This window comes from Plecotus auritus (assembly GCF_963455305.1).
Source record: "Plecotus auritus genome assembly, chromosome: X".
NCBI lineage: Eukaryota > Metazoa > Chordata > Mammalia > Chiroptera > Vespertilionidae > Plecotus > Plecotus auritus.
The window spans coordinates 52,200,473-52,220,656 of NC_137784.1; the positions used below are offsets into that span (position 1 = coordinate 52,200,473).

The following is a 20,184-nucleotide window of genomic DNA, read 5'->3' on the forward strand; positions in this document are numbered from 1 at the left end:
TGCTGAAAAGGATGGAACACAAATTCAACAATATGTGTAAGACTCAAAGGAAATGCAGAAGAAAAAATGAAAAATGACATTGCTGCAAAAACAAACACAATACAAGGCATCAACAGTAGACTAGAAGAGGCGGAGGACCACATCAGTGAGCTAGAAGTAGGAAAAAATACCCAAGCAGCGCACAAACTGAAAAAAAAAACAACTTAAAAAACAGGAGGAGAGCCGAAGGGAACTATTGGAAACCATGAAACGATACAACATCCGCATAACGGGGGTCCCAGAAGGAAAGGAAACTGAGCAAAAACTACAAAACCTGTTTGAAGAAATAATGATAGAAAACTTCCCTGATAGTGGTAAAAGAAAAAAACTCACACAAGTCCAAGAAGCTCACAGAGTCCCAAACAAGATGAACCCAAAAAGACTGACAGCAAGACACATCCTAATTAAATTGGTAAAAAGCAACAGCAAAGTAAGAGTCTTAAAGGCGGCCAGAGAGAGACAGAATGTTACCTACAAGGGATATCGCATCAGACTATCGACTGATTTCTCAACAGAAACACATCAGGCAAGAAGGGAATGGAATGAAATATATAAAGTCATGCAAAGGAAGGGTCTGAATTCAAGAATACTGTAACCAGCAAGGCTATCAATCAAAATTGAGGGTGAAATCAGGAGCTTCACAGACAATAAAGGACTAAGGGAGTTTATCACCACCAAATCAAAAATGCAAGAAATACTAAAGGGTCTGCTGTAAAAAGAAGAAATAGGAAGCGAAGAAGGAACACAGGAGTAAAAATATAAAAATGGTGACAAACAAGTACCTATCAATAATAACTTTAAATGTAAATGGATTAAATGCCCTAACCAAAAGACATAGGGTAGCTGATTGGATAAGTAAACATGACCCACATGTATACCTGCTGTCTACAGGAAATACACCTCAGAAAAAAAGACTCACAAAGACTAATGGTGAAGGGATGGAAAAAGGTATTTCAGGTGAATGGAAATGGAAAAAAAAAAGCTGGGATAGTAATACTTATATATGACAAATTAGATCTCAAAGTGAAGGACATAACAATAGATAAGGAAGGCCACTTCATAATACTAAAGGGAGCAATCCAACAAGAAGATATAATTCTGGTAAACATATACACACCCAATACAGGAGCACTCAAATACATAAACAATTTCTGGTGGATATCAAGGGCAAGATTGACAGCAATACACTCATAGTAGGGGACTTTAATACCCCACTAACACAACTGGACAAATCCTCTAAACAAAAAATCAGCAAATAAACATCAATCCTAAATGACTCACATAATCAGATGGAATTAAATATTCATAACATTTCTCCCCAAAGCCACAGAATATACATCCTTCTCAAGTGTACATTGGTCATTTTCAAAGATAGACCACATATTGGAACACAGGCAAAGTGTCTTCAAATTCAAGAAGATAGAAATCATATCAAGCATATTCTCAGATCACAAAGGCATAAAATTAGAAATCAACTACAATAAAAACAATAAAAAAATCACACCTGGAGGCTAAATATCATGCTATTAAACAACAATAGGGTTACGAAAGAGATCTAAGAACTAAAAAGCATCCTGGCAACAAACAACAATGAAAAAAACAATCCAAAATCTATGGGACACAGTGAAGGCAGTCTTGAGAGGGAAGTTCAAAGCTCTATAGGCCTACCTCAAAAAAGCAAGATAAAATGGTAATAAATTATCTAACCCTAGAACCTAAAAAGTTAGAAAGAGAGCAACAAGAAAGTCCCAGCGTAACCAGAAGGAAGTAAATAATAAAGATCAGAGCAGAAATAAATGACATAGAGAACAAAATATACAAAAGATTAAAAAAAAAAACAAGAGCTGGTTCTTTGAAAGGATAAAGAAAATTGGTGAACCTCTAGCTCACCAAGAAGCAAAGAGAGAGGACAAATAAACAAAATCGGAAATGAAAGAGGTGAAGTAACAACCAATCCCACCAAAATACAAACGATTATGATAAAATACTATGAACAACTCTATTCCAACAAAATGGACAACCTAGAGAAAATGGACATATTCTTAGAAAAATACAAGCTCCCAAATATCAGTCAGGAATAATTTAAAAACCTGAATAGGCTGATAACTACAGAAGAAATTGAAGCAGTGATCAAAAGTCTTCCAGCACACAAAAGCCCTGGTCCAGACAGCTTTACAGGGGAGTTCTACCAAGCATTTAAAGAAGAATTAAAACCTATCGTCCTCAGACTATTCCAAAAATTCAAAAGGAAGGCACACTTCCAAGTTTTCTATGAAGCCAGGAGTACCCTAATTCCAAAACCAGATAAAGATACCACAAAAAAAGAGAACTACAAACCAACATCCTTGATGAACATAGATGCTAAAATCCTCAACAAAATTCTAGCAAATTGGATTCAGCATTACATTAGAAAGATCACACACCATGACCAAGTGGGATTTATTATGGGGATGCAAGGTTGGTGCAATATCCGCAAATCAATAAATGTGATACATTAAATAAACAAACTGAGAGACAAAAATCACATAATCATATCAATTGATGCAGAAAAAGCATTTGACAAAATCCAACGTCCTTTCTCCCAGCAAAGTGGGAATAGAGGGATCATACCTCAACATAATAAAAGCCTTATATGACAAACCTACAGCCAACATCATACTCAATGGGCAAAAACTAAACTCATTTTCCCTGAGAACAGGAAAAAGACAGGGAGGCCCACTTACACCACTCCTGTTCAATATAGTACTGGAAGGGCTAGCCATAGCGATCAGACAAGAAGAATAAATAAAAGACATCTAAATTGGAAAAGAATAAGTAAAACTGTCCTTATTCACAGATGACATGATACTATACATATAAAACCTGAAAGACTCCATATCAGAAAACTACTAGACCTAATAAATGAATTCAACAACGTAGCAGGATACAAAATTAACACCCAGAAATCTATGGCCTTTTTATACACCAATAATGAACTCACAGAAAGAGAAAAGAAAAAAACAATCCCATTTACCACTGCACCAAAAAAAATAAGATACCTAGGACTAAACTTAACTAAGGAGTTCAAAGACCTGTTCTTGGAAAACTACCGGATACTGAAAAAAAGAGGTAGAGGAAGACATAAACAAATGGAAGAACATACCATGTTCATGGATTGGTGGAATCAACATCATTAAAATGTCCATAATACCCAAAGCAATCTACAGATTTGATGCAATCCCCATTAAAATACCAACAGTAAACTTCAAGATCTAGAACAAACTCTCCAAAAATTCATCTGGAATATAAAAAGACCCTGAATAGCCACAGCAATCCAGAGAAAGAAGAACAAAGTTGAAGGGATCACCATACCAGATATCAAGCTATATTACCAAGCCACGGTTTTCAAAACTTCCTGGTACCTGCACAAGAACAGACATATAGACCAATGGAACAGAACAGAGGACCCAGAAATAGACCCAAGCCATTATGCTCAATTAATGTTTGACAAAAGAGGCAAGAGCATACAATGGAGTCAAGACAGTCTCTTCAATAAATGGTGTTAGGAAATTTGGTCAGATACATGCAAAAAAATGAAACTAGATCACCAACTTACACCATACACAAAAACAAACTCAAAATGGCTATAGGACTTAGATGTAAGACGGGAAACCATAAAATTCCTACAAGACTCCATAGGCAGCAAAACAGCAGACATATTTCGTAGCAATATCTTTACGGAAACAGCTCCTAGGGCAATGGAGACTAAGGAGAAAATAAACAAATGGGACTACATCAAAATAAAAAGCTTCTGCACAACAAAAGAAACCATCAACAAAACAACAAGAAAGCCCAGCGCATGGGAGAGCATATTTACCAATGCTATTTTAGATAAAGGTTTAATCTCCAAAATTTACAGAGAACTCATACAACATAAGGAAGATAAATGATCCATCAAAAAATGGGCAAAGGACCTATATAGACACTTTTTGAAAGAGGACATACAGAAGGCCGAGAGACATATGAAAACATGCTCAAAGTCACAATTCATCCGAGAGATGCAAATCAAAACAACAATGAGATACCATCTCATACCTGTGAGAATGGCATAATCAACAAATCAACAAATGACAAGTGCTGGTGAGGATGTAGAGAAAAAGGAACCCTTGTGCACTGCTGTTGAGAATGCAGACTGGTGCAGCCACTGTGGAAGACAGTATGGAGTTTCCTCAAAAAGTTAAAAATGGAACTCCCATTTGACCCAGTAATCCCACTTCTAGGACTATATCCCAAGAAATCAGAAACACCAATCAGAAAATGTATATGCACCCCTATGTTCATAGCAGCACAATTTACAATAGCTAAGATTTGGAAACAACCTAAGTTCCCATCAGCAGATGAGTGGATTAAAAAACTGTGGTACATCTGCACAATGGAATACTATGCCGCTAGAAAAAAGGAACTTTTACCATTTGCAACAGCATGGATGGAACTAGAGAGCATTATGCTAAACAAAATAAGCCAGTCGGAGAAAGATAAATATCACATGATCTCACTCATATATGGGATAATAATGATCAACATAATTTAATGAGCAGGAATAGATCCAGAGACAAATGACAGAGGAGGGGGAGAGGGGGAGATAGCAACCAAAGGACTTGTATGCATGCATATTAGCATAACCAATGGACACAGACTGGGGCGGTGGGAGCTTGCCTGGGGTGGGAATGGCTGCGGGGAGGGTGTTTCAAGCTGGGGGGGGGAGGGAGGAAGGAGACATATGTAAATTTTTAGACAATAAATAATAATAAGCATTTAAAAAAAATAAGAAAAAAGAAACATCAGTGATGAGAGAATCATTGATTGGCTGCCTCCTGCCTGCCCACCACTAGTGATCGAGCCCACAACATGTGCATGTGCCCTTGACCAGAATCGAACCTGGGACCCTTCAGTCCACAGGCCAAAGCTCTAGCCACTGAGCAAAACCAGCTAGGGCTGTTTATTCTTATTTTTAAATTCAAGTTTTGATAGATATGTATTTATTGCCATTTTACTATTCTTATTTTTTCTCCTTCTTCCTCTACTTCTTCTTCTTAAAAAAGACCCTTCAACATTTCATGTAATACTGGTTTGGTGGTGGTGAACTCCTTTAGCTTTTTTCTTGTCTGTAAAGCTCTTTATCTGACTTTCAATTCTAAATGTTTAGTTCCTTCCCAATGTTCCTGGATCCTTTCAAGCTGCTGCCCTAGCACTGGAACTCAGAGGGAGTGAGTTTGAGTAAATCCAAGCATGGGCCCTTTAGGAGGAACTGATGGTTTTTACATCCCAAAGTTACTGGGACTTCTCTTCTTAGCACTGGAACCGAGACTGACAGTTCTGGTGTAAGGTTGGGACCCCTTCCTCCACATAGAAGGCCTCAGCCAAGATATCCCTTCTGATTGAAAAAAAAAATGCCACACATGGGTGTCGGACCAGCCCATTCTGCATCTCTGCCCCTCCTATTAGTCTCAATGTTGTTTCTTCTTTAATTCTCTAGTTGCAGGGCTCCCATTCAGTCAGATTTCAGACGGATCTGAATGATGGTTGTTCTGTATTTTAATTGTAATTTTGATGTGGTTGTGGGAAGATGTGAGTACCACTTTTACTACATCACCATCTTGATGATTAATTCACTCCTAATATTTTGTGCAGATTTTAGTTACCATCTATCATACTTTCATTTTATTCTGAAGGATTCCCATTAGTTTTTCTTGTGGGGCAGGTCTGGTAGTGACAAATTGTTTTTGTTTTTACTGGTATTTCTCTGACGATGTATTAATTTCTCCCTTATTTTTGAATGATAGTTTTAATGAACACAAAATTCTTGGTTGACATTCTCTTTCCAGTACTTTGAATATACACTGAGTGGCCAGATTATTATGATCTCTAAATGCATAATAATCTGGCCAGTCAGTGTATATCCTATATAATAAAAGGCTAATATGCAAATTGTCCCCTTGACCAGGAGTTCGACCAGCAGGCAGGCCGGCCAACTGCCCATGTCCCCTCCCCCTGGCCAGGCTGGCCGGACCCCACCCATGCACGAATTCATGCACCAGGCCTCTAATACATACATACATATATATATATATATATATATATATATATATATATATATATATATACACACACACACACACACACACACACACACACACACTGAGTGGCCAGATTATTATGCGTTCAGAGATCATAATAATCTGGCCACTCAGTGTATAAACCCATTGCCTTCTGGTTTACATGGTTAAGGATAAATCAGCTCTTGATCTTATTGAGGGTCCCATTCACCTGATGAGTCATTTTCCTCTTGCTTCTTTCAAGATTCTCTCTGTCTTTAGTTTTTGTCAGTTTGACTATAATGGACCTAGATATAGATCTTCTTAAGTTTATCCAATTTAGAATGTGTTGAGCTTCATGCATCTGGAGATTAGTGTTGTTAATCAAATATTAAGAATTTTTTTAGCCATTATGCCTTCAAATATTCTTTCTGCTCCTTTCTAGGACCCCCATTAATTCACTTCTCAGTGCCCCACAGTTTCTGGAGCTCTATTCATTTTTATTCATTTTTTTTCTTTCTTTTGCTCAGACTAGGTCATCCCAGTTGACTTATCTTCAAGATCTATGGTTCCTTTTTTCTTCCAGCTCAAATCTATTGTAGAGTCTATCAGCCGTGGGCAAACTACGGCCTGCGGGCTGGATCCGGCTGTTCTATCCGGTTCTCTTGCTCTCCCCTCTGCTCCTTTACTTTGAATTTATATTAGTTCACACAAACACTCCATCCATGCTTTTGTTCCAGCCCTCCGGTCCAGTTTAAGAACCCATTGTGGCCTTCAAGTCAAAAAGTTTGCCCACCCCTGGATAGTGTATTTTTTATATCAGTTATTTTACTTTCAACTACAGAATTTCTATCTGGTGCTTTTTAATAATTTGTATGTCCTTATACTGTGTCTTTGGTGAGACACTGTTCTTGTGCTTTCCTTTAAATCTTCAGACATGGTTTCCTTATGTCATTGAATATACTTGTATTACCTGATTTAAATTTTTGTCTAAATTCCAACATTTAGGTTCTCTCAGGGACAGTTTTCACTGATTGCTTTTTTTCCTGTGTAAGGCCCATACTTTTCTGTTTCTTTGTATGTCTGATCATTTTTTTGTTGAAAATTGGACATTTTAGGCAATATAATGTGGTATTTCTGGAAATCAGTTCCTGACCCCCAGGTTTTATCGCTATTATTGTTTTTGTCATTGTTGCTGCTGTTTATTTGTTTAGTATCTTTCTTGGACTAATTCTGTAATATTTATATTTTCTATAGTGTGTAGACACTGAAGTCTCTGCTTGGTTATCTTAGTGGCCAGCTAGTGAGTGTTCATAAATCTCATTAAATGTCTTAAACCATTAAATCTACTTCCTTTTGCTGAGGGGCTCTATGTGTATGTTAGGACATCCCTTCAACACTCACCCAGGCAATTTATAACTCTGCCTCAAGTTCAGCCAGAGTAGAGAAAATGGGGTCCTCTCAGCTCTTAAACACCCTGAGGACAGAACTTTTCCCACTGACCTAGCTCCAAGTCAGGTGACATAATGAGAAGCCCTATGAATGGGGCTTTTCTAGGTAATTTTGAAACAGGTTAAGTAGTGACAAGATTGTGGGTATGAGTTCTGTGGATATGTGAGTTTTTGAGGAGGTACAAACTGAGTCTTCCCCCTCAGGTACTGAAAGGCTGCTGATTTCCACAGCTACTGTTGTAATAAAGCTATGGGTTTTCAAGGCTACCACAAAGGTTTCGAGAATGAAATGGGAGGCAGGGTAAGTTAAAATGCCAAAATCCCTTGATGCTTCAGAGATTCACCATGTTTTCATCAAGAAATACTCTTCAGATTATTGCAAGCCTTTTGGCTAATTTTGAGAGCTCTGAAAAAGTTGATTGTGACAATTTTTGGTAGTGGAGTTTAATTGCTTTGATTTTTGTTTTTATTTGTTTGTTTGTTTTGCTTTTATGGAGGAGTTAATTTTCTGAGATCTTTAGTCTACCATCCCCTCCAAGTACAATCTGAAAGAAATCTTGCCAGAGTGTGCCTGGAAATTTGCCTACAATAGAACATAATCCTGAGAAAGCAGAAGTTGAATGAAGCACTAAAATAGTGTTTTTAAGAATCAACAAGCAGTTGCCACTTGTTGCCTCTAAGGTGGAGAACTAGGGAACTGGACATAGGAGGAGGGAAAAGATTTACCCTTTTGTACCTTTTGAATTTTGTACCATGTGCTACCTATTAAAAAACCATTTTTATCTATATATATAAAAGGCTAATATGCAAAGTGTCCCCTCAGGAGTTCGACCAGGAGACCAGGAGTTTGATCACTCACTATGACATGTGCTGACCACCAGGGGGCGGTGCAGAACAAAGGAAGGCCTCGGCCGGCAGCCAGTAGCTGGGGAAGGGAAGCCCCAGGGGCAGCCGGAAGGCCCCGATTGGCCCTGATCACAGGCCAGGCCTAGGGACCCTACCCAGGCATGAATTTCGTGCACTGGGCCTCTAGTATACTTATAAAAGAAGAAGAAAGCAGTAGGTAAAAAGTATTGCTCATTACCAGGGCCATTAACTACCAAGATAGTAAAACTGGAGCTTTGACTTAGGAGCTCTTCTTCCTTGGTTTATTCTTTTCCCCTATGGACAGTTACATCACCATGGTCTAGCTCAGTGGTAGCCCACCAGTGGTCCACAGACAACTGGTGGTCCGTGAGGTCCAAAAGGTTGGTGACTGCTGGTCTAGCTCCTTTTTGTCCCCACAAAGCCCCATTCTGTAACATGTGATAGAATATATATCATACACTCAACTTCTTTGTAGCTCTTCTCACAATTGTAATTAAATTATTTAAGTGGGTAATCACTTAATTTAATGTATGCTCATAGCAATCTTATTCATCATTATATCCCCAATTTCCAGGATAGTGCCTGACACATAAGTAGGTGCTTAGTAATTTCTTATTGAATTGCCTTTACATTATGCAAGGCTTTAACACTTAATGCAAGCCAGATAAAGCATCATGAAACCATCCACCCCACACAAAAAAATCAGCTCAAGATTTACAGAGTACTCCCATAGAAAAATATGTATGTTTCCAGATCCTCATGGACTTTTAGGAAATTGCTGTATTAACTGATTAGAAAAACAGATGTTAAACAAAAGATTCTGGCTATGCTTTAAAAATGAGGCTATAAAAATGAAGCTACAAAGTAATTTTCCTTCATCACTCTTAAACTCTGATTGGAAAACTTTTCTTAACAAGCAGGTCAAGCCATAAACTTCCTTATTCTGCCCCAACACCATCCCCCATCCCTTAAAAAAACACAGGTTCTATACATGGTCACACTGAAAGCATGGCTTGGTTCACTTTCCACCTTAGTTCTCACAGAACTCCCCCGCCCAGTCCAGTTACTTTGAAATCTGGTTTGCTGAGGACCTCCAATAAACAAGACAATATAGTCTCCACCAAATTCCATTTGCCATTGCTTCATCTCTACTAACATCAGTACCATAACACATACTCATTACATTGTTCTGAGTTATTCTAGAAGATATCTAAAATAACTCCGTGTGCTCCAAGGCACTGATCAAATATCACTGGGATAATGACAGTCTGTCTGCAGACTGAGAATGTATATTACGTAACCAACTCCTCCCTGCACACCATGGCACTACACCCACCCCAAAGGGATTAAATGCTTTATTTTCCCTCACTATAGAGCTATTCAAGACAGAATTGAAGGGCATCAGGTTAACACCTGTCAAGATGCATTCAAGAGGATAATCAGATAGGCTAGCACAGTTCAAGTCATCTACTCATGGTAGACACAGCAGTTAGATTTTCCTTTTGCCCACTATCCCAGATTAAAGATAAATTGACTCTAAAGTTTATGTTAGAATCTATTGAGGTTGGTCTAACTATTTGAGCAAGACAGTTGACAGTCCAGAAAACAATGATCATGCCAAGAGGAACCCTGAAGCTTAATGACCAAATTTCTAATTTTACAAATGGGAAAACTCAGGCTGGTGACACTAAAGGCTTATTCAATGTTATATAGCTAGCTAATAGCAGGATTGGAACTAACACCCAGGTTCTCTCTGTGCCAAGCTAAAGATGACTCCAATAAGTATATTCAATATCAAATTTACCTCAAAGATGGAATCAACCCATCCTTCCAGAAAACCACTCACTTACCAGATAGGTGTCCCAGGTATCAAAGCAAGAGCTAAACAGGCAACCCAAAAGGTCACCTAAACATCTAAAACTCTTGTGTTCGAAGGAATAACATGTAAGAAAGGGGACATTTTTTTGTAAAACTTTAAGAGTAGGTTGTAATTTCAACTTCATCAACTTTATGTATATTTTTAATACAGAATATATCTTTATATTCTTCTAAGACATAAGTTTTCATTAGTACAAGACAGCCTATGTATATATGGCTGTGCATATATATGTGTGGGCTTAGTGAAGTAATTCTTTCTGATATCTCTTTTATATATATACAAACGTATATACATATAAGGTATGTCATCCTTGGGTTTTGACAGCTACTTAATTTTTAATTTTTTTAAATGTTTAATTAAGTACTGTCATGAACACTAAAATAATATGACAATTCATGTAGGCATAAAGTTAGAAGCTATAATTGGGTTATTCATTTCCCAAATGATTAAAATACAATATAAAATGAAATTTAAAAAGTCATGGAGACCTGGCCAGATGACTCAGTTGACTGGAGCATAGTCCCATACACCAAAAAGTTGCAGGTTCAATTCCTGGTCAGGGCACATACCTAGGTAGTGGGTTTAATCCCCAGGTAGGGTACATACAAGAAGCAACCAATCAATGTTTCTCTCACATTGATGTGTCTCTCTTTCTCTCTCTCTCTCTCTCTCTCCCTCCCTCCCTCCCCCTCTATCTCTTCCTCCTTCCTCTCTCTCTAAAAGTCAGTAAAAACATAACCTTGGGTGAAGATTAAAAAAAAAAGTCATGGAATGTTAGAGCTGAATGTGACCTTATAGGTCTCCACCTTTATAAAGCTGCAGACCTAGGGACCCAGTGAAATAACTTACCAAGGTCACAGATTCCATTAGAAGCAGAATTAGCACCATATCCAGATATCTAGACATCATTTCTATTATTTTTCCCCCATTATACTATCCTCCTGCCTTTATCACTTGCAAACAGTGTACAGTGGTACTTCCACAGAGAAATTTGTTACCTTCCACTTTCCCAGCCAATTAGAGTCCAAGACTCAAAGACTGATATAGCTAGATCATCTAGCTCAGGAGTTGCAACCTAACTGAAATTAGGTTGTGAACATATTTTATTTAGCTAGCATATTTTTTTTTTAAAGTAAGTAAAGACTTTTTGAATGGGGTAAGGCTGCCATATTTTACCCCAATCACTCCAATCCTATTAACCCACTTCCAACAGCTTCATATTTTTCTGTTTTCTCCTTGGCCTCTCACAGCATTTGAGCCTGAGATCCCTGAATCCAGAGGAGGCATAATTAACAGCATGACAAAGTAAAACTAGTTGATGGAAAATATGAAATATTTTCCCAATAGCTATATTCACCGCTTTACCCATAAAAATCCACTTAGGTTTTTTTTTTAGGTTAACTAGTTATTTCAGAGGTCCACAAACTACAGCCAGTGAGACAAACCCAGCCCGCCACCTATTTTTGTATGTACCCTAGCTGAGCTGACAATGGTTTTTGCATTTTTAAACAATTGAAAAATTCAAAGGAAGAATAATATTCTGTGACATGTAAAAGTTATGTGAAATTCACATTTCAATGCCAATCAAGTTTTATTAGAACACAGCCATTCTCATTTCATATATGTATTATCTATAGCTGTTTTCTCATAACAATTGCAATTAGTTAATTGCCACAGTGACTGAATGGCCCTCAAAGCCTAAAATATGACCCTTTACAGAAGAAGTTTGCAAACCCCTGTGCTACATCAAAGAAAATTTAAAGTTGCCAATTAACTGCTGAAAAGTCACAAATATTTGTGTGAAATTGCTAACACCTTACCCATCACTATCAGATGAATCTTCATAATACATAGCTCAATCCATGCCTCTCTCCCACCAAAAACATTTTTAGTAGTCCCTGCTTATGAAGAAAAGTTAATTGCAGCATTATTCATGGTGGCCAAGACATGGAAACTACTGGAGTGTCCCTCAATAGATGATTGGATAAAGATGTGGTACTTATACACTGAGTGGCCAGATTATTATGATCTCTGAACGCATAATAATCTGGCCACTCAGTATATATATATTAGAGGCCCGGTGCATGAATTCGTGCATGGGTGGGGTCTGGCCAGCCTGGCCAGGGGGAGGGGACATGGGAGGTTGGCCGGCCTGCCTGCTGGTCGAACTCCTGGTTGAGGGGACAATTTGCATATTAGCCTTTTATTATATAGGATATACACTGACTGGCCAGATTATTATGCGTTCAGAGATCATAATAATCTGGCCATTCAGTGTATATAATGGAATACTACTCAGCCATAAGAAAAGATGAAATACTGCCATTTGCAACAACATGGATGGACCTTGAGAATATTATGCTAAGTGAAATAAGTCAGACAGAAAAAGTTAAGAATTATATGATGTCACCCCAATAAGTTTAATTTTAAAAAGTCTGAAGTGCCAGGCCAGTGTCGCTCAGTGGTTGAGCATCAACTTATGAACCAGGAGGTCATGGTTCAATTTCCGATCAGGGCACATGCCCGAGTTCCGGGCTCGAACCCCAGTGTGGGGTGTGCAGGAGGCAGCCAATCAATTATTCTCTCTCATCATTGATGTTTCTATCCCTCTCTTCCTCTTCCTTCCGCTCTGAAATCGATAAAAATATATTTTTTAAAAAGTCTGAAGTATTTAACAGTTCCTGCATGGTCAAGACCTCAACCTCCATTCTAACTTTATCTCCCAAACTTCCCTTCCTGCACCTCATATGACTTGAATTATTTGCTGTCCCTTTACATTCTGTGTCATTACTACCCCAATAAATGCCCTGTCCTGAATACAGTGCAATGCAATAAAATAAGCAGGGCTTTAGGGTCAGGTCTGGGTTCTAATTCAGACTCTTGCCTTCTTAGTAGAGAAAGTTACATAAGGCCTCTAACGGTCAGTTTTATCATCTATAACATGAGAATAATAATCCTTACCTCTTAAGGCTGTTGCAAGATTTGAATACATTGCACGTGGGAACAGCTAAACAAGTGGTAAGTGTTATTCACTCTGGCCAATTCCAATGCTCCTTCTTCCTTTCTCTTTGTCCTCCCATTGGGAAATGAGCTCTCCCTCTGATGTCTCACACAATGGTACCCACCTGTCCCACTCTTATGGCTCTGATCCATATTTACTACCTTATACAATACTGATCTCTCCCTATATCTTGTCTGGGAACTCCTTAAGGGCAGGATCCATCTGTGACTCACTCTGTCACATCTGTGACAGCCCTAAGAACAATGACTTGAATATAGTATGTGCACAAATATTTACTGAATGAATGGTATGTATTTATGGAACTATAATAACACTTATAAGGTATATCATGTTCCATTGAGATATAAGCAGGAGCCACGGGATACTTGTTCCGAATACCTAGCTTGAGAGCTTAGAAAATATTCAGATACATCAGGGACCAAAACTGCCAACATAAAAACAAAGAACAAACAGAAAAAAAAAGGGCAATATTATTCACCTTCAGAGTAGCAATGTGTTTATTTTCATTATTTTAAGTTATAAGCTTCATCCTGTACTTCAACTATTATAAATGGATCAAATTTAAAGGGGGAATCAACCATATCCCCAAGGAAAACATGTTGAATATCATTAATAACATCAATTACCTCTGTGCACAGAGCTAAGCAAATCTATATATTCAAACAGGACCTACATTTAATAAATTCAGCCTCACACACAGTTGTGACTAAAACCTCATCTAGAGCTCTGCACAAAATCAGACACCAGCAGGATAAATGTAAGAATCAAGTTCCACCTAGGCTAACAACTATCACAAAAACTGCAGTGGGGGTTTACAGCACCATGCACCATGCTTCATTAATTCCTAGAAACACTAGCCATTTGATTCCATGGTCAGCTTCATAATTTAAATAAATAAGGTATCAATCATTTCCCTGACTTTTAATGCCAGACTCCAAAACCCAAAATGAATCCACACACATGAATACAAAATGAACTGCTGTGACATTTTCCAACAAGATGATAACAAAAATATGCTCCCAACTATGTCTGTTGATGCATTTCCCTTCAGAAACCTCCTGACAAGTACACATTCACCAGCAGATATATTATTAAACTGAAGATATATTATGAACAACTTACAATGTTTAGCTATTTCCATTTACAAAGCACTTCCATAATCTATTACCTTCTTTGAGCCTTACAAAAGTCCTGTGAGGTGGGTATAATTACCCCTACTCTACAGATGAAGTAAGTGATTTGTGCCATCTTATCCCAGGTTGGTGAAGCCAGGATGGTAACCCAAGTCTTAAAAATCCAATTCCCAGTGTTCTCTTCTCCTTTTTCCTCCACACAAAGCAAGAGTCTACATTTGTTTTACTCCCACCCCTACCTACTCTCAAACCGATGCCCAGCAGCACAGCATGAAGAAGCAGAGTGGGAGTATAAATATTACTGTGGTCAACACACTGAAAAACATCCAGCCTTTGCCTCTTGCTAATTACAGTTTTAGAATCATGCAACTTACAGGAAAGAAATGGAGTATGGGTTAGCTTCTTGGTTTTATTCCTACTTGTCTTCTTTTGGGCTTTCTATGCATATTCAGAAACAGAAAACGACTGTAAAATATCAAGAAGGCCCGTGGGTCAAAATAGCTCTTGGATCTTTTGCACATATTCAAAGGTCTAGGCCTGCATAATTGTTGACTCTTACCAGGTCAGTCTCAGAAAATGAAAGAATAAAACTAATTCTTGCCCCTAGCTTACTAAGCTTTTGCCTTCCTCAAATGTTTCATTGAATTGTTTACTTTTTTATGAATCTTAATCTCTATGATGTGCCTTAGCTGGTCATTTTATTTTAGCACAAACACTTTCAAGTTACCTTATACTTCATAAAGCCACTTCCTTCCTGGGGCTTTATGAGGAGCTTCACTTGACTGTTGATACTGCACCAAGCAGTTTACTGGAATAAGTAAATAAAAAGAAAACCCAAACATTCCCCCCTTTTCTAAAAGTAGTTAGAAAAGTGAGTGGTGAACCCTCACTTTTCTAACTACTTTTGTGGCACAACCTGCATATCTTTAATCTCTAAATGAACTCTTCAGTGGGGAAACATCCCAAAGCCTATAAGTCTCTAAGGATCAACATCAAATACCCCATCTTTAAGGTGCTGCCACAACAGGACAAACCATCAAATGAGCAAATTCAATCAAACGACAGGCCAATTTATATATTCTGACTAAAGTAGGCAGACAGGCCCTAGCCGGTTTGGCTCAGTGGATAGAGCGTCAGCCTGTGGACTAAAAGGTCCCAGGTTTGATTCCGGTTGAGGGCACATGCCCAGGTTGTGGGCTTGATCCCCAGTAGGGGGTGTGCAGGAGGCAGCCAATCAATGATTTCCTCTCATCATTGATGTTTCTATCTCTCTTTCTCTCTCTCCCTTCTTCTCTGAAATAAAAATACATTTTTAAATAAATAAATAAAAATAAATAAATAAAGTAGCCAGACAGCATGTGCCAGGAAAGCACAGATTCCAAGGGGCAAATCGGAAGAGCTACACAACAAATACCAGCTGGTAGTAGTTACCAGTGTGCTGATGCTCCAAGCCTTTCTCCCTCCCTGCTCTTGGTTGGCTGCATCTGCCTTTCTCCCTTTGTGCTCTTGGTTGGCTGCATCTGCCTTAAGAAGGTCCCCACACTGGACCTGGACACAGTGTGTTTGGGATAAATCCACTCAGAATAAACTTATAAGCATACAGGACATTTTTGCCAGTGAGTCTGATTTTATTTTTCACAATCATCTTTCAGCCAAGAAAAGAAAAAAATAATTATCACTCCACCCAATCACTATTATCCATTCTTCTGGGTATATACTTTGGCACAAATGGTTGATTTGCCTGCACTCTTGTTGGGGATGTTTATTATTTTTTCTCTTACTCCAAATCTTCTGCTAACTTGCAGAAATAAAAACTCCACACACTGGGGGTGGGGGGCCGGAGTCCCACAGCTGTCTGTGACCACTGGGAAAGCCAAGCTAGGTGAGGTTCCTTGAGTCTTATGGCTCCCAACCCTAGCCCTATAATTTGCTCCCTGGGGGGTAGGCTCCTTATGCCAGGGACTAGGCAGGTCTTTGTTCCACACTCAAGCAGAATTCAGAGGCATGTGAGGCCATCCAATAATTCTGGGTTTAGACTGAGCTTAACCAAAACCATAGCTCAGTAACAACAAAAAATTACCGGAGGAAACGTGCTTTCCTTAGAAAATAACTTGCCATGGGTAATGTTTTATTGTCCCCGCACTTATCTGTAGCAACTAGAGACCAAGGCAAAACCACTACTCAAGCTGCTGACCCTAATTCCCAATTCTTTGGAAGGTGCTGGAGCCGTTACTTGGTCAGCTTGGATGTCCCCTTGCGCAGGCATGGGTGCTAAACATGTCTGACAGTACAGGCAGATTGTCCCTTTGGAACAATGAGCCATGATAGTTGCAGAGCAAGAGGGTCGCTGGCACAGCAATAGATCGTGTCTTACAAGGTCAAGGCCACTAAAGGTAAAGGCCTAATGTTCTAAATCCTCCCTTCCCCCAGCGGTGAGAAAAAGCTTGAAGGCCGGAACCACCGGATCAAGGAAGGACACACCTCATCCCCAAGCCTTTTCACTTACTTCTCATTGCGCTGATAAGCGCGTTGCCGTCTTTGATCACGTCTTTGATGAATTTATTGGTCCTCTCCAGCTCCTGCTCATAACACTTGAGCCTCTCACGAAAATTAGGGCTGTCCAGGTAGCAGTCCCTGAACTCCAGTGGGGGATGCCCCATGGTTCTGGTGGCGGGGGTTGGGAGGAGAAAAGAAAGATACAAAGACCAAGAGCATCAGTGGCACAGTAGGGGTAGTTGATGGGATGGATTATATGCAGCCTCCCTCCCTTTGGAGGACAGATACCTGTTCTGATGAGATTCCTGGGGAGAGCTGGCTGGTCTGTACCGGAAACTGGCGATCCAAGGATTGCTTCAGGTGACCAGGAGAGCTAACTAAGACAGTCGGATCCCAGCGGGGTGCTCCCTAGCAATCAGCATACCCCCTACTAGGCATCACCTCCCCAAGCCCGCAGCAGAAACCGCAGCCCAGGTCTCCTCCAGAGACAGGCCGGATCCTTAAGCAATTGCAAACGTGACACTTCAGCCCGCCCAGGGTGTAGGCGGGGCGGGAGCTGGGGATGGGAGCCACCCCTCCTCCCTGCTCCTCGCTTCCGAGCTAGCAGATTTCCATTGCAGAAGTCCGCGGGCAACCCAGATTGCACTCTCCCCTCCCCGCCCCTCCTTCTTAAAGCCAGCGCCCCTGTCCCACCCCAGCGAAGCTGGGGTACCGAGCCCTAGCACTCGTGCTCCTTCTTCAACTGACTTCTTTGCACCCTAGGGTCTTGTTACCGGAGTCCTCCAGCTCGCAGGAGTTTTTCCTGGTCGCAGGGAGCCGGCTTACTGTCCTGTTAGGCACCGGAGGGGTTAAGCCGAGGCGGCAATGAAACGTAGCCTTCCTCCACAGACACCCGAGCGGGAAGCGGTGAGCGAGAGCGCGACACACAATAGGTGCAGTAGCCCGGCGCTTCCCTACGGAAACTGGGAAGCAGTCAGCGTCCTAGGACTCCAGCTGGAAAGCGTGGAGGTCTGGGAGATGTAGTCTTTCCTCTCCACGCCCCATGACTCCTCCCATCGATCTCCAGACCACCCCGCCCCAGCAGCAGCTTTCCCAGACGGGCATTTCCAGCCTGCCCCAGGCTCCGGGGCCCAGCCCAGATCCAGGGGTAGGTGCGCCACCCTGGAGTCTCATGTGGAAAATTTCAGAAACTGGAACAGAGCCCGGGAAGATATTGTGGAAGGCCATTTCTCATTTACCATTATCTGGCTGGATTGTTTATTTGTTTTCCTTACAAACTCCCTCTGACTTACCAACTTCTTTTTCTCTACCCTATCGCTCTAATTATGATGGGCCTTCCACCAGCGGGGGTGACTCCTACTCCAGGAACTCTATGTTAAGTTCAGAACCCCCTGCCCAAAAAAAAAAAAAAAAAAAAGGCATAATTAGGAGTTCACTTTTCACCGAAGAGGACCTCAGAACACGGTTTTTATGACCCATCTCATTGCATAGGCCATTGATTAAAGCACATGATTTTCCATGTGGAAGTGGCAAACATAAAAAGAGGATGTTTTGAATATAGCCTTGCAGCTAACCTAAGAGGCCCCTTGTCCATTGTCCATTGCAGAGAATGGGAACTACTCTTTTTTTAAATCCTCTTCACCTAAGTACATGTTTAGAGAGACAGAGAGACCTCGATGTGAATGAGAGAGAAACATCCATTGGTTGCCTTCCACAGGCGCTCCAACTGGGATCCAGGAATCTAACCCAAAATCTTTCGGTGCATGGAATAATGCTCAATTAACTGAGTCACTCTGGCAATAGGGGCTACTCTTAACAGGTGGGTGCCTTGACATTAAGATTAGCTAGGAGCTGGAAAATAGTGTGCACATGGACAAAAAGATCCATTTTGATTTTGGAGAAGTGTTTAAAATTACATTACCCTATAAAGAAAGTTTAGAAAAGCCAGAAGTGAAGGGGTTGTAAATAGAGTAATAATCACCTAGATTAGTATCCTACTGCTGCTATAAAAAATTACCTACAAATTTAGTTACTTAAAGCTCCACAAACTTATTATTCTACAGTTCTGGAAGTCAGAAATCAGAAATGGATTTCACGGACCCAAAATCAAGATGTCAGAAGGATTGTCTTCTTTCTAAAAGCTAAGAAATATCTAGCCTTAGCTGGTTTGGCTCAATGGATAGAGCGTCAACCTGCAGACTGAAGGGTCCCAGGTTCAATTCTGGCCAAGGGCACATGCCTGGGTTTTGGGCTCGATCCCCAGTAGGGAGCATGCAGGAGGCAACCAATCAATGATTCTCTCTCATAATTGATTTTTCTATCTCTCTCTCCCTCTCCCTTCCTCTCTAAAATCTATAAAATACATTTTTTCAAAAAAGAAATATCTAGATCCTTGCCTTTTCCAGCTTCTAAAAGTTGCCCACGCCCCTTACATACCGTGTTTCCCCGAAAATAATACATCCTCCGAAAATAAGACCTACCTACAGGTTTCCTTCTGAGTGAAATATAAGGCATCCCCCGAAAATAAGGCCCCCAGGCTCTGTCTCAGAATGAAAATTAATTTACCGTAAACTGGTCACTAGGGCCGCCCTGACTGGCGTCTAGCAACCAATGACGTCACTGCTGTGTGGAGGCGGAGCGGAGGTTGGAGTGAGCGGTGAGCGCGGGGCGGGAGAGAGGAGAAGACTTTCGCAGATGCGTGTAGAAGAACAGGAGGATTAGAGCGGACGGGACACGGCGAAGGTGGTGAGTGCTGGTCTGTCTCTGGTGACACTACCTGATGCTCGCGGCTGCCTTCATGATGACTGAAGGTTCTCAGTCACTGGCAGACCCTGCTCCAGCCCAGATCCAGGCCCCAGCAAGCCCAGTGACAGTCCCCAGGCAGGCCCCAGGGGGTAAATGTCTAATAAAGGGGTAGGGGGGATGTCTGGTGAAGGTGTTCAGTGGCACAGGGGTGGGGGGAGGGGGATCACTTAAAATGACACAGGAGGATCAGAGGGGGCAATCAAAATGACACAGGAGGATCAAAAGGGGTTACTAAAATGGTAATCCCCCCTCTGATTCTCCTGTGCCATTTTGATTCCCCCCTCTCATCCCCCCTGTGTCATTTTGACTGATCCCCCTCCCCCCAAATTGATACCCCAATTCCTTTTTTTTTAACCCCTAGAAATGAGCGCAAAAAGAAAAAGCTACTCCGTGGAGTACAAGAAAGGAATCGTGGAAG

The 20,184-nt window shown here is 40.6% G+C and overlaps 1 protein-coding gene across 5 annotated transcripts in view; it reads right to left on the minus strand.

The window, feature by feature from the left end:
• Nucleotides 1–17,916, minus strand: part of OPHN1 (oligophrenin 1) — a 691,171-nt gene extending 673,255 nt beyond the window's left edge. For 4 of the 5 annotated variants that reach the window (XM_080653524.1, XM_080653526.1, XM_080653522.1 and 1 more), the window contains exons 1-2: nucleotides 17,250–17,564; nucleotides 16,972–17,129 (exon numbers count right to left, since the gene is read on the minus strand). In XM_080653524.1, the coding sequence (XP_080509650.1) occupies nucleotides 16,972–17,125 (154 nt within the window). In that variant the 5' untranslated portion in view covers nucleotides 17,126–17,129; nucleotides 17,250–17,564. Of the gene's footprint in view, nucleotides 1–16,971; nucleotides 17,130–17,249 lie in introns of all 5 variants that reach the window. The other variant, XM_080653523.1, reaches the window with a different exon arrangement.
• Nucleotides 17,917–20,184: the final 2,268 nt, after the last annotated feature.